Source organism: Bufo bufo, chromosome 2, assembly GCF_905171765.1.
Source record: "Bufo bufo chromosome 2, aBufBuf1.1, whole genome shotgun sequence".
NCBI lineage: Eukaryota > Metazoa > Chordata > Amphibia > Anura > Bufonidae > Bufo > Bufo bufo.
The window spans coordinates 507,074,047-507,088,676 of record NC_053390.1 but is presented as its reverse complement, the minus strand read 5'-3'; the positions used below and the strand labels follow the sequence as shown (position 1 = coordinate 507,088,676).

The 14,630-nt window shown below is 42.0% G+C and overlaps 1 protein-coding gene across 3 annotated transcripts in view; it reads left to right on the top strand.

The window, feature by feature from the left end:
- ELP1 (elongator acetyltransferase complex subunit 1) overlaps positions 1-14,630 on the top strand; it is a 119,135-nt gene that overhangs the window by 29,942 nt on the left and 74,563 nt on the right. Inside the window, exons 2-13 of one of the 3 annotated variants that reach the window (XM_040417845.1) lie at positions 4,341-4,436; positions 4,829-4,919; positions 6,483-6,710; positions 7,054-7,224; positions 7,318-7,411; positions 9,064-9,222; positions 9,320-9,429; positions 9,752-9,855; positions 11,887-11,940; positions 12,625-12,730; positions 12,826-12,941; positions 14,411-14,484. In XM_040417845.1, the coding sequence (XP_040273779.1) occupies positions 4,371-4,436; positions 4,829-4,919; positions 6,483-6,710; positions 7,054-7,224; positions 7,318-7,411; positions 9,064-9,222; positions 9,320-9,429; positions 9,752-9,855; positions 11,887-11,940; positions 12,625-12,730; positions 12,826-12,941; positions 14,411-14,484 (1,373 nt within the window). In that variant the 5' untranslated portion in view covers positions 4,341-4,370. The remainder of the gene's footprint in view (positions 1-4,340; positions 4,437-4,828; positions 4,920-6,482; positions 6,711-7,053; positions 7,225-7,317; positions 7,412-9,063; positions 9,223-9,319; positions 9,430-9,751; positions 9,856-11,886; positions 11,941-12,624; positions 12,731-12,825; positions 12,942-14,410; positions 14,485-14,630) is intronic. The other 2 variants (XM_040417844.1, XM_040417843.1) reach the window with 2 other exon arrangements.

The following is a 14,630-nucleotide window of genomic DNA, read 5'->3' as shown; positions in this document are numbered from 1 at the left end:
TAATGTGTTCAATTTGTTTGAACTGTGCGTTGTAAGGTAAAATCAGTCTAAAATCCGTTTCTTTTTATATTTCTTGTGTGGGTTTTGATGTAAAAAAAGATTCTCTTTCCATATTTTTGACTTTATTAAGTGCTTTGTCAATGACCTTTTCTGGATATTCTGAATTGTGTACACATATTAACAGCTTCTTCTTCGAATTTAGTGCTTTCAGTACAATGCGTTCTAAAACGCATGTATACATAAAAAAAAATCGCATGTATAAATCATTGAAACCGCACGAGCACTAGAACTACAGAGGCGGATAACAAAAATCCAGACCATGTTTTTACATCAGCCAGATTAAGATATCAAAGACCGGACTTTCAAACATTGAATGTAGCCACTGAAGAAGGGGAAAGCATTCCCCGAAACACATCTGGTATCTGCATAATACATTCAATGACTAAACTGCCATATATGGGAAAGAATATTTGAAAGTACAACATGCGAAAGTCTGAAGCTCAGCAAAACTAAACCGGATCGGAGACATAAGAACATTGGATTTGAACTTCTTCCCGCAAGATTCAGATTGGATCACGTGACACACCAACACCAAGCATGGCGTGAGACGCCGACACCCAGCACAGCCTCGTTACCTGGCTGAAATCCTCTTGCTGAGATGACTGACCCCACTCGTAACATCTAGCATACCGGTATTGACCACAACTTCAGGTAAGCCCACTGAAGTGGGACGCCACAGCGGGTCTACCGACGAAACTGTACCCATTGTGCTCATATTGCCTCAGATTCCTAAATACCCAGAAAATGGCAATGCTGTAGCAAACGGCAACTGTATATGATTTGTACAACCAAATATCAAAATTGGAAGTATCCAACAGCCTTTGCTCATATAGCGTCTGCAACAATTTGGCCGTAGTGATCTTTGAACTGTCAGTTCACAGACGGAGAGTAAGAGAGGATTGTGGATTGCTTATCTATGTATACATGGACTAATCACATCATCCTTTCAACCCATGAAAGATTGTGAAATACCCAATGGTCGAGATATAGATAGATAGAGATATATATATATATATATATATATATATCAACTATACTATATTGAATCCATCTAATACCGCCATTAAATTGGCGGCCAAAGATCCATAATACAAAGGATCCGCCACTGTGAATGACCTATACACATTTGGTCTGTGACTAATTATATGGATTATTTGTCCTTGTTTTGAAGTTTATTGTGCACATATTTATATACATGGTTTTTATGCTTTTTAAGATGTTTTAGGTGTGTTTTTATTTGTTGAGTGACATAAATAAATATATGTAATACTACACTATTTTTGATACATTGTGTCCATGTGATCAGTATATGTTGGAGTGCCAGTCGTCTTCTAACAATATTTACTGCATTTGAAAGGTTTATTCAATTAGACTAGAGCACCACCCCAGAGTTACGGGAAAGTGAGCCACTGCCTTTTAAAAAATTCATAAAAAAACTCTTTGGTTGCTTTTGCAGTATGCTTTGGGGGATTGTTCATCTGCACTGTGAAGCGCCGTCCAATGAGTTCTGAAGCATTTGGCTGAATATGAGCAGATAATATTGCCTGAAACACTAAAGAATTCATCCTGCTGCTTTTGTCAGCAGTCACATCATCAATAAATACAAGAGAACCAGTTCCATTGGCAGCCATACATGCCCACGCCATGACACTACCACCACCATGCTTCACTGATGAAGTGGTATGCTTAGGATCATGAGCAGTTCCTTTCCTTCTCCATACTCTTCTCTTCCCATCACTCTGGTACAAGTTGATCTTGGTCTCATCCGTCCATAGGATGTTGTTCCAGAACTGTGAAGGCTTTTTTAGATGTCGTTTGGCAAACTCTAATCTGGCCTTCCTATTTTTGAGGCTCACCAATGGTTTACATCTTGTGGTGAACCCTCTGCATTCACTCTGAAGTCTTCTCTTGATTGTTGACTTTGACACACATACACCTACCTCCTGGAGAGTGTTCTTGATCTGGCCAACTGTTGCGAAGGGTGTTTTCTTCACCAGGGAAAGAATTCTTCGGTCATCCACCACAGTTGTTTTCCGTGGTCTTCCGGGTCTTTTGGTGTTGCTGAGCTCACCAGTGCGTTCCTTCTTTTTAAGAATGTTCCAAACAGTTGTTTTGGCCATGCCTAATGTTTTTGCTATCTCTCTGATGGGTTTGTTTAGTTTTTTCAGCCTAATGATGGCTTGCTTCACTGATAGTGACAGCTCTTTAGATCTCATCTTGAGAGTTGACAGCAACAGATTCCAAATGCAAATAGCACACTAGAAATGAACTCTGGACCTTTTATCTGCTCATTGTAATTGGGATAATGAGGGAATAACACACACCTGACCATGGAACAGCTGAGAAGCCGATTGTCCCATTACTTTTGGTCCCTTAACAAGTGGGAGGCACATATACAAACTGTTGTAATTCCTGCACTGTTCACCTGATTTGGATGTAAATACCCTCAAATTAAAGATGACAGTCTGAATTTAAAGGGAACCTGTCACCGGGATTTTGTGTATAGAGCTGAGGACATGGGTTGCTAGATCGCCGCTAGCACAGCCGCAATACCCAGTCCCCATAGCTCTGTGTGCTTTTATTGTGTAAAAAAACCCCGATTTGATACATATACAAATTAACCTGAGATGTGTCCTGTACGTGAGATGAGTCAGGGACAGGACTCTTCTCAGGTAAACTTGCATATGTATCAAATCGTTTTTTTTTTAACACAATAAAAGCACACAGAGCTATGGGGACTGGGTATTGCAGATGTGCTAGCGGCCATCTAGCAACCCATGTCCTCAGCTCTATGCACAAAATCCCGGTGACAGGTTCCCTTTAAAGCACATCTTGTTTGTTTCATTTCATATCCATTGTGGTGGTGTATAGAGCCAAAAATGTTACAATTGTGTCGATGTCCCAATATTTATGGACCTGACTGTAGGCCAAGTTCAGCCCGAGATGAGCACCAGTCAATAATATAACAAGTTGACTGGTGCTCATTTAACACTTTAAAGGGTTTCTGTCACCCCGCAAAACTCATTTTTTTTTTTTTGGATAGTTAGATTGCTCATAGTGCGATATAGCAGAATATAATGCTCTTACTTACTTTCATGCGGCCGATCTTTATAAAACGAACTTTTATAATATGTAAATGAGGGCTCTACCAGCAAGTAGGGCGTCTACTTGCTGGTAGCTGCTGCAGAAATCCGCCCCCTCGCCGTGTTGATTGACAGGGCCAGCCGTGATCTCCTCCTCCGGCCGGCCCTGTCAGTAATTCAAAAATCGCGCGCCTCGCGTCATTCGGCGCAGGCGCTCTGAGATGAGGAGGCTCGTATCCTCAGCACTCCCTCAGTGCGCCTGCGCCGATGACGTCTTCTCTTTTGGTGATGTCATCGGCGCAGGCGCACTGAGGGAGTGCTGAGGATACGAGCCTCCTCATCTCAGAGCGCCTGCACCGAATGACGCGAGGCGCGCGATTTTTGAATTACTGACAGGGCCGGCCGGAGGAGGAGATCACGGCTGGCCCTGTCAATCAACACGGCGAGGGGGCGGATTTCTGCAGCAGCTACCAGCAAGTAGACGCCCTACTTGCTGGTAGAGCCCTCATTTACATATTATAAAAGTTCGTTTTATAAAGAATCGGCCGCATGAAAGTAAGTAAGAGCATTATATTCTGCTATATCGCACTATGAGCAATCTAACTATCCAAAAAAAAATAATGAGTTTTGCAGGGTGACAGAAACCCTTTAAAGGGATTTTCTGGTGAAAATGATTTTTTAACAAGCTCTACAGTTATTACCATATAAAGTGACACGTCAGATTTTTTCGACAATTTTGAATCCACTCCTGGTATTGGCTTCAAAAACGGCATTTAAAAAACCTGAACCTGACCCCTTAAAGGGGGCAATGATTGGGAATGAGCATTCCTACGAAAGCTTGTCGGACAATTCTACTCTTATAAAAGAGCTTTAATTTTCTGTCCTGAAAACAAAGCAAACAGACGAACAGTTATCAGTACACAAAGCTATACAAGACTGATTAATACGGGTGGAGGAAAGGTGGGAAATAAGGGGTTGTATGCATAGTGTAAAAGAAAGAATTGTAAGTTAGTTTGCATTAACCATGTCCCCATGAGACCAGATGGATTCTGGGTAATGAAGTCAGTCTTTTCTCTGGAGTGAGGATATACATGTACAACAACCTCTCTGCCAAGAGTAGGCATTGGTCGGCCCCACCAATAACAACACTTTTCATTTCAGGTCTAATGGATTCATAAAAAAGCTGTCTGTTTATAGGGCTGAGTTCCCGGATGACCCCTATTCAGCATGTCTGACGCATTCGAAAATAAGCTTTACAACAGCAAATTGTACCATTCCTTAGCACAGGCTGTGGTAATAATTGAATAAAAAAAATATATACTTTTTAGGGGTCCTGTGACTGGCACTAATATTGGAGGTAATGTGGGTGGCCTTATCATGGGCACACTGGGACTGACTGTAATGTGTTGGACTGTGATAGTGAGGGAAGGGCTGGGCTTGACTTTACAAACCACTAAGTCAGCGCTTACTATATTTAGTCTGTTTGAAGGCTGATATAGTTATAATTCTAGAGTGTGAGGATGGGCATGTTCTTCTTAAAGTAATTTCTCAAAAGTAGGCAAGCCTGGATAACATGATTTTTTTTTTTTTCCTTAGATGAGCGGATTCTTAGTTTTGTTATATATTGTGTAGACAAAAAAAAAACAGGACAATATATTTATGCTTTTATACTATTTTTGGAACAGGTGAGGGAACTTCTGTGGAACTCCGATTCAACAGTTTTAGCTGTTTGGCTTCAGGATCTAGGAAAGGAGGGTTCAAAACCCAATACTTATGGTAAATGCAAGATTAAAGTAATATAGACACATATTGTCATGTGACGCACTCATTTTTATTTTACAAGAAAGATTAGATTAACTTGACGTAATTTTTGGCAATAGAAAATGAAATCTGTGGGGCACATTTATTAAGGCCAGCATTTTAGATGCCGGTCTTAATAAAGCCCTAAGCTGGCTCAGGCCTCTCCATAACTTAGGCGGATCCTCCGTCAGTTCGAAATGTAAGACGGCTTACTTGCTGTCTTACATTTACACCTTTTTTCTACGCCTAAGGCTACTTTCACACTGGCGTTTCTGGGTCCGCTTGTGAGATCCGTTTCAGGGCTCTCACAAGCGGCCCAAAACTGATCAGTTCAGCCCCAATGCATTCTGAATGGATAAGGATCCGCTCAGAATGCATCAATTTGCCTCCATTCTGCTCTGGAGGCGGACACCAAAACACTGCTTGCAGCGTTTTGATGTCCGCCTGACGATGCAGAGCCAAACGGATCCGTCCTGACTTACATTGTAAGTCAATGGGGACAGATCCGTTTTCACTGACACAATATGGTGCAATTGAAAACAGATCCGCCTCCCATTGACTTTCAGTGTAAATCAAAACGGATCCGTTTGCATTATCATGGTAATGCAAACGGATCTGTTCTGAACGGATAGAAGCGTTTGCCTTATGGGTGCAGATCCGTCTGTGCAGATACCAGACGGATCCGCACCTAAACGCAGGTGTGAAAGTAGCCTAAAACAGGCATAGAAAATGGTAAATGAGGTGGGCCTGCTGCCCCTTCCCCTTCTCCGCCCAAGGCGCGCCTTTAGACCTGGCTGGAGAAGTCGCAGATTGCGGCGCAGCTAGCTGTTGCGCCTCAATCTGCACCTGAAATAGGTCTATTTCAGCTTAATAAATGACCCCCTATATATTTTCTGCAGTATATATGGTTTTAAAGTATATATTATGTGTATATACATATTACTGTGTGGGAAAGGTGGAGGATGATGATATGAAAGAAAAGCTCTGTTTGCTTTAGGCTACATGCTTCCGACCGTATCCGTTTTGCAGTCCGCAAACCGCAGATCCGCAAAATATGGATACCTTCTAAGTGTAATTTGCATTTTTCCCAGTTACATTTAACAGAAATGGCTATTCTTGTCTGCAAAACGGACAATAGGAAACGTTCTATCATTTGCAAGACGGACACACAGATGCAGAAAGCACACGGATGATGTTTTTTTGCGAACCCATAGAAAGGAATGGGTCTATATGTGAACTGCAAAAATTTTGGCTCAGATGTGGATACAAAATACGGTCTTCTGCATGAGGCTTTATACATTCCAATTGTCTTAGGCTTGTTCGCTTTGCCACCGTTGATTGTTTTAATTGTTCTTCTCTGTTCTAGGAGCAGAGCAATGAAAATGACAAAGTAGCACAGCCTCCGATGCAGAACTTAGCCTTACTATACCGTAGCCATAATGTACTATTTTTACATACACGTCTTGCCTTTATTCTTCTTTCATGACATAGACTTTTCCTAATAGTTTTGCGTCTGTTTATATGATGTTTCTTTCTTAGTTCAACTCTGGGTGGCTGGAAATTATCATTGGTACCTGAAACAAAGTTTACTTTTTGGGAGTGAGGAAAACGAGAGAGTTGTGTCTGTAGCGTGGGACCCTGAGATCTCGTACAGACTGCATGTTGTATGCACTGGATGGCGGTACCTTTGCTATGACTGGACCTGGAGTACAGACTGCAGTGGGCATGGTCCAGGAGGACAGGCTGATGTGGCCATCATTGATGGTGGTAAGAAACGTTAAAGCTCATAGTCTTCTCACTTTATTTTGTGTATTGCGTCCAGTGTGTAAATGACAGCCGATGTGGGGAAGCAGTCGCCTATTTTCATGAAGTCCTATCCTTATCCGTTTCCCTCACCGGTGGCAAACTATCATCTTTGACTTTGTTCTTCTCCTCTTTTTATTGTATTGGACCACAAAGGAGTTCCAATCTTGTAGCAATATGGATTTTTGTATTGAAGGTTGGTTATATTAAAGATGTAAATGCCTACTATAGCTAATCTATAGCTACATGGACTGTTGTTTTTCACTGACACCCTAAATGAAATGCATTTGCCCTTTTTTTGGTACAGATAAGGTTTTGGTGACATCCTTTGGACAGTCTGTGGTCCCTCCTCCGATGTGCACATTTCACATGCAGTTTCCACTTGCTGTGAATAACCTTGCTTTCCATTCAGATCCAGACAAGAGCAGCGACTTTGTTGTACTTGATACTGCCAATACACTATATATCTGCAGATATGGTCAGTAAAGAATGATCCGAGCATATTGGAAGCCACATGCTTGTTATATAGTATTTTGGAAATATACACATTATTTTTTTCCTATTTTTGCAGGAATTGAGGCAATTAAAGATTCCACTGTGAAAGCAGTACCAGGAAATGGATATAAACTAAACTCTATAATGCCAGTACTGGAAAAAGGATGCAGGTCATTTCTATGTGCTGGAAGATGTTACATGCACAATCATACACAGGCCCATTTAGAAGTTCTGACAACACTTCATAATGCACAGTTGTTAAAGGGGTTCGCTTGTCATTCTAGGTCAGGCATCAGCAACCTCCGGCACTCCAGCTGTTCTGAAACTACAACTCCCAGAATCCTCATTTCACCTCTACAGGAGTTGTAAGAACAGCGGCGTAAGTGTGCATTCTGGGAGTTGTAGTTTCACAGCAGCTGGAGAGCCGAAGGTTGCTGATCCCTGTTCTAGGTAATCAGTCTTTTGTGCTATCATGTGGAAGGAAGATCATTTAGTCAGTAGGTACCCGTCCCTCCCTCCACGTAAGCTTCCCTGCATAATTGTAGTGCAGCTGACCAGGACCAAGAGGAGGGCACACATCCTATGCGGAAGAACCCGATGCCTGTGAGAGTGCAGTGGGGATGGCGGCATCAGTGGAGCAAGGGACAGGCAGTACTAACTAAACGATCATCTTTCCACAGGATATTATAAAGGACTAATTACTTAAAATGACCGGAGAACCCATTGAAGCACTGTATGATAACACTAATCTGAACAGAGCAGAAGTTATTATCACATAATTATTGTAGCATTAAAATGGGGCAGAAAGTGTGTAGGTTTTGAAAGGTACAATGTAGCATACTGGACAACCCCTTCCCTAAATAAGAACCCAGTAGGTTACATACCAGTAATGCCAGCTATCAGCTGTTATGGATGGGGAGATGTGTAGGTGGCCACCTCTTATACTTCAGCCGATATTTAGTATTACATAGCACCTACCTGTAGTGTGGAATCAGATCTGACTGACTCCTAAAAGTTCATATGGACAGGGGTTGTCCTAACGGGATAACCTCTTTACTTATTGTGGAAGTATATAGTTAATGCTTTTAACCCTCTCGCTGCCAAGGATATGTATGTAATGTCTAATCCCTTTTACATGCTGGCCACACTAGAAAATAATGGCAAGAGTTTGGTGCAGTATTTTAGGAGGCAGCACTATTTTAAAGGATTGTCCAACATCCCTAGGGGTCCTCCCCTGTCTGCCTGAACATAAAAACCACATTCACCTATCCACAGTTCCCTGCTGCTGTTTTGTTCTAGCCGGTCCCTGCAGAACTAGGAAGAGGCTTGGTTCTATGACCACTGTGGCCAGTCACAGGCCTCAGCAGTCACGGCAGCTCGAACGGTACATTACTTCTGGGACGTAGAGTTCAAGCTGCTGTGATTGCTGAGGCCTGTGGTTGGCCGCAGTGGACACGGGACCAAGCCTCTTCCTAGTCCTGTGGGGACGGGAAGTGACTGAGAACAGAGCAGCAGCGGGCCGAGGACAGGAGAGGACCACAGAAGTTGTAAGCTCTAAGGCCAGGCAACCCATTTAAAGTCTGGAAGCTGCTAGCTCTGTGTTTGTAGGAGAAACTTGAAGAAAGATCCCAGCTTGTTCCGATCACTTCTCCCACTAACCACCTAAGCAGATTGGCGGCTAAAATCGATTTTAAAATGTTAACCTCCATTTAAACACCTAGATGGAGATGCTTGTAATGACTGGTTGTCAGATTACCAAACTTGCACTTTTTTTTATATTTTACCTCAGTTTCCTTCAGTTGAGTTATTTTTCTGTTTGTAGAGTTCAAGTTCCATCGTGTAACACACATCCTCTTTGCTTCCGCCATCTTACATGGGTGCAGGATGACACTTTTTTGGTTGTGATTCAAGGGGAGAATTCCAGACAGTCAACTGTTTACCTCCTGAAGATCCCAATAGATGGCCAGAGTGTTGATGTCCAGTATGTAAACGTGCGCTGTATATGACTGTTATGTACTTTCTCATCATTGTACATATGTATTTAGCATGTTCTATTTTTACTTTTTTTCTTTTACAAGCAGACCCACTGTATCTGTTAACGGACATATAATCAGCGTGTTCTATAACACAAAGACCAAGACGTGTGCTCTACAGACAGCCGATGGACAGGTCTGGAAGTATCTTTGGGGTAAGTATGGGGGTGACATTTTATTACTAGGACTTTATTGCCAGTGCAACATCCACTGGCCAGGATTATTACACTTTCAACAAATTATTAAAAACTGAAGTGTTTTGTCCCACTAAAACATCAATGCTAATTTAGGTATCAGAGTTGGTATCCCTAATTTGTCATCTTTTGGCTGTAATGTTAAAAAATCCCAGCTGACTCTGGCATTAGGTCACATTAGAAGTAACAAATCCCACTCGCGTAATGAAGACGATCCAGCTAGATATCATCACACTGAACGATAAGAGTTTTTTAATTTAGACCAACATCTTCATCTTTTCAGAGACCCCATCACCTGTCATCGAACCCTGGAAGGATGCAGCAGGTCAAGATGTAAAATTTCAACATCCTTGTATTCAAACTGCAATCACAGAAATAGAAGAAGAGGTACAATGATGCAATGCATACCGTGACTGAAATTCACAAACTATAACCTTCATCTACAATGCCTTTTTACAGCAGACATCTTGCTGACATAAGGAGCGAACTCTATAACACTCAGCAGATGGGACTTTAAACAATAGGTCCTTGTAGCTGGTACTGGTTACTTTCAGACTTTAGATATTAGAGCCAAATGGGGGGGGGGGAGTAGACAAGTGAGAATAAGAAGGTTTCCTAGGGGCTTAGTAATATGAACTAAAAGAAGTGCAGGTGCTGGTTAGAGGTCTTCAGCAAAGACTGTGCTCAGTAGTTAGCGTTGTTGCCTTGTAGTGCTGGGGTCCTGGGAACAAATCAACTAAGGGTAACATCTGCATGAAGTTTGTATATTCTCCCCTTACCTCATTGGGTTTGTCTCCCACACTCTTAAGGGCCCATTCACACATGTGTAGGGTCACCGTGCCTGTGTTGCGGACTGCAAATAGTGGTCTTCAAAACAGGGGCATGGCCTTGAGAACTCCACATCGCGGATGCAGACCCATTGACTTAAATGGGTCCACAATCCGCAGGATATGCGGAGGCACTGAGCTGAAAGTCCACAGAAGGGCTTCAGAGTGTTTCAGTGGGCTTTCAGGTCCGCGCCTCCGTACTACAGAAATGGGATGTGTCCTACCTTTTGCCGTATCTTGCAGATCGCAGACCCATTCAAGTCAATACGGTCGTGTGAATGGGCCCTTAAACAATATGAAATTAATATAATAAGTAAAAAAGAACATGATAAAGAGCAGAGGGCCTTACAATGACCTGTAGAAACTAATGCAAATTGGAGATTCACTTTTAGGGGATTAGGTGAAAAATGTATCACTCCTGGGACCCCCGCCTTTCACCAGAATGGGGTCCCTTGTTCCTCCTCATCACACGACCATGGTGAAGAGTTTGAACAGAAACTTAGCGGAGTCTGCCACTCAACTCAAAGTTTGAGATTTGCAGACATGGCCAAGAGCTGTACTTAGCTGCTTTTATCATTCCCAAAGACTTTAAATAGAGTGTCAGCAGATATGCTTGAAGCCTCTCCATTCACACTCCTCCTCGCCACAGTTGTAAGATGCATTGTATATGTATAGTACTTTTTAGACAGAGAGCTCCAAATCCCCTATAAAGGAAGAGCTTAATAATAAAATAGTACCTGCTTTCAGCCACCACTTCAAGGAAATGACTGCACCCCCTAGTGGTGACTGTGGGCAGTCAGAAAATTACCACTTAACTCTATGTAGTAGATGTAGACCTCTGTATCAGAAAATTTCACTGCAGCCCATTTAAATATATTAAGAAATTAACGAACAGAATATTCTGAAAAATAACAAGGCTTGTGTAGCAGAGTCTATGGGGTATTGAATTTTAATGAGAAGTTAAGCTTTTCTCTATGTAACTTCTGTTTCATCTGGTTATTGGTAGATTGTGCCTGTTTATGTGGAGCCTCTGGAGATGGTTTCATTGCTTGTCATTCTGTTCAACTGATAGTTGTTAAAGGGGTTGTCTGAGTTACTGTATATAAAAACTTGGGCAATCCCTGGTACGTAATATAACGAATACTCACTCGCTTTCTCCTCTGCTACTTCCTCCAATGTGCTCTGGTCCTCATCACTGCTGCAGTCAGAAAAACAAAGAAAAACAATGATGTTCTTTGCACGCAGGTCACCACTGCAGCCAATCACCGGCCTCAGAAGAGACATCCCATGCATGGCTTAGGCCAGGGATTGGCTGCAGTGGTGACCTGTACACAGAACATCATAGCAGCAGCAGCCAAGAAGAGCAGCAGGTGGACCGGAGCACAGCCCTCAAAGAAAAACAGTAAAGAAAACAGGCGAGCACCCATTCACTTGTTATTTTATGCCTCTTACATGGCTTGCCCAAATTTGTATATAATGTGGACAACCCCTTGAACCATTACTGTTTCGATAATACATTGTTTCATAATTACATATTTACTTAGGTTGAAAAAAACGTATGTCCCATGAAGTTTAACTTTTTCTTTTGCAGGAAGTTGTTTTGGGTATTACTGACAGATCACGATTTTTCATCAATAATTTGGCGGTAAGTGTTATTCTTTTTCGTGTAGATCTTTTGCTCTTTTAGGTGAAAGGGCTTTCAGAGACTTGGGGTCCATTCACACGTCCGCAATTTTGTTCCGCATTTTGCGGAACGGAATTGCGGACCCATTCATTTCTATGGGGCAGCACGATGTGCTGGCCGGATCCGGAATTGCGGACCCGCACTTCCGGGTCTGCAATTTCGTTCCCCAAAAAAATAGAATAATAGCATTTTCTATTAAGTGCCGGCGATGTGCGGACCGCAAAATGCGGAACGCACATCGCCGATGTCTGTGTTTTGTGGATCCGCAAAACACACATGGACGTGTGAATGGACCCTTTAATATTGATGACCTATCCTCCAGGTAGGTCATCAGTATTTGATAGTTGGATCAGCTGTGGTGCTTCATCCTTACTGCAGCATTCAAGTAAATGGGACTGAGCTGCAAAACAACCCACAGCCACTACACAATGTGTGATGCTTTGCTTAGTAAACTATTAAGAGTCTGCAGCTCTCATCCAAGCGCTGTGACCCCTTCAAAAAGCTGATCACTGAGGAGTTGGACCTCCTACCTATCCGATATTGATGACCTATCCTGAAGATAGGTAATCAGTCTTCATCTCCTTTGGTTATTTGCATTATGTATTTGTATGTTGTAATTTGCTTTTGCTGGATTCCCTATTTCAGGTGGCTACAAATATCACCTCTTTTGCTATATATGATGACTTCCTGCTCTTAACTAACCACTCCCATACCTGCCGATGTGTGTCACTGAGAGATACATCAGGGAAAGGTAATATCTTGTATTTGTACTTTGATTTTTTTTGTAATTTCCTGGAATAATATGCTCAACCTTTGCTGCTCCAATTTTCCTACTGCTCGTTGTAGCACTAGAAGCACTCCTAAATGGCACACCGATCTCCAACGATGAGACAGTTCGAAAAGTGGAAAGAGGATCTCGCATTGTTACTGTAGTTCCACAAGACACTAAAGTGATCTTACAGGTCAGTTCTGATTCCCTATGTTACAGTATTTCTTTAGAGAACAATGACCGAGTAATGACACAATGTTTACCTTGTCCTGTACACCAGTATTTGTTCAGTGTGCTTGAAGTAGTCTCAAGGAACTTCTCTTGTCTTGCTCTAGAGACTAGCAGGTACCTGCATTAGGACTGCATGTCTTTTCTTATTAGAAACTGGTACAACTAAGAGACAGAGTCTCCAATTGGGAAAGTAAAGTGTTTACAAACTTTATGAATTGGTCTTACTTTTTAGCTGTTCTGCCTGACGTTTCACCGCAAACTCTTTACAAGGATCCCACATTAAAGTTTTCTTCATTAAAGGGGTTCTCCATGGAGATTTTATAAAAATAAAAACAGGCTGGACGATGTTAAAAAAAATAAAAATAAAAATTACTCCCTTCTGCTGATTTTCCACCCCATCCCCAGCTGCCATTCTGACACTGCTTCAGTTCCCCCTGCTCTCCACTTCCTGTCCGGACACATCACACTGGAAATGACAGGAAAAGCGTCACCGCTAAGGCCAGTAATTAGCTGAGTGCACCTTTCCTGCCATTTCTTTAAAATTCTGTTTTATTTTTAAAAGATTTATAAATACATACATAGGAGTTACATCACTCCCATTGAATCGTAAATAAACAATCGCATAAAATAAATGTAGAACCATACACATAGCTTCATTTTTAATGACAATCAAGCAGTGTCAGAATGGCAGCAGCAGGGAACAGTGCGGGTGAGTAAAGAGTCTTTTGTATTTACAGTAGTCCTTTTTTAAGCATTTTTCCTGGAAAAAAACCTTTAAAATTATTCATTAGTAGTACACAAGTGACACAGTGATGTCAGTAGATTTTAACATGTTAACCCAGACCCACAAGGCTATTGTTACCAGCTGGAGCACATTGCTACAAAGAACAGTCCTTGAAAACAGAGACCACTTCCACATTAAAGAAAGAAGGGTATTCCCAACTCATGGGTCCCCTGACCACCGTCCCGCCAGCGATTCTTGTGACAAGGTTCTAGTGGAAAGATGAGCATGCACAAAATCAATGTCAGTATTGTTAGGATCATTTAGTGTATACTTTGCAAACTTTGGCTTTACAAAGTGTGTTGTACACTGTGTACAGGAGGCGATATATACAATCTACAAATAGGTACTTGCTGGCGCAGGTTATTTGTTCCACAATCTGCGACTTTTCTCCGGTCGCGCCAGGTCTACAAAAGTGGGAGTGGCGGGGAAAGGGGACGGGCCGGCAGGTCCCTCTCATTCATCATTATCCACACCTGTTTAATGCGTAGAAAATGGTCTAAATCTACTCCAGCTCCCTTTAGAAGCGGCGGTGGATCTGCCAAAGTTATGTAGAGGCCAGCACCTGTCTTAATATATAGACCCCCATTATCTATTGGGTAAAAAGCATGTTAGATACAGTTGACTGATTCTTTTTATTTTTTTTACAGATGCCACGAGGCAACTTGGAAACTATTCATCACAGGGCTCTTGTACTGGCACAGATCCGCAAGTGGCTAGATAGGTGAGTGATTTTTTAATATTTTAGGTAATTTTTAATATGCAATATTAAAGGGGTTATCCTAAGACTAATGTAAAAAAATAAAAATCAGACATCATGTAGGGCATGACAATCTCTTTCTATCATAGCTAGAACCAGCCCCATACCTC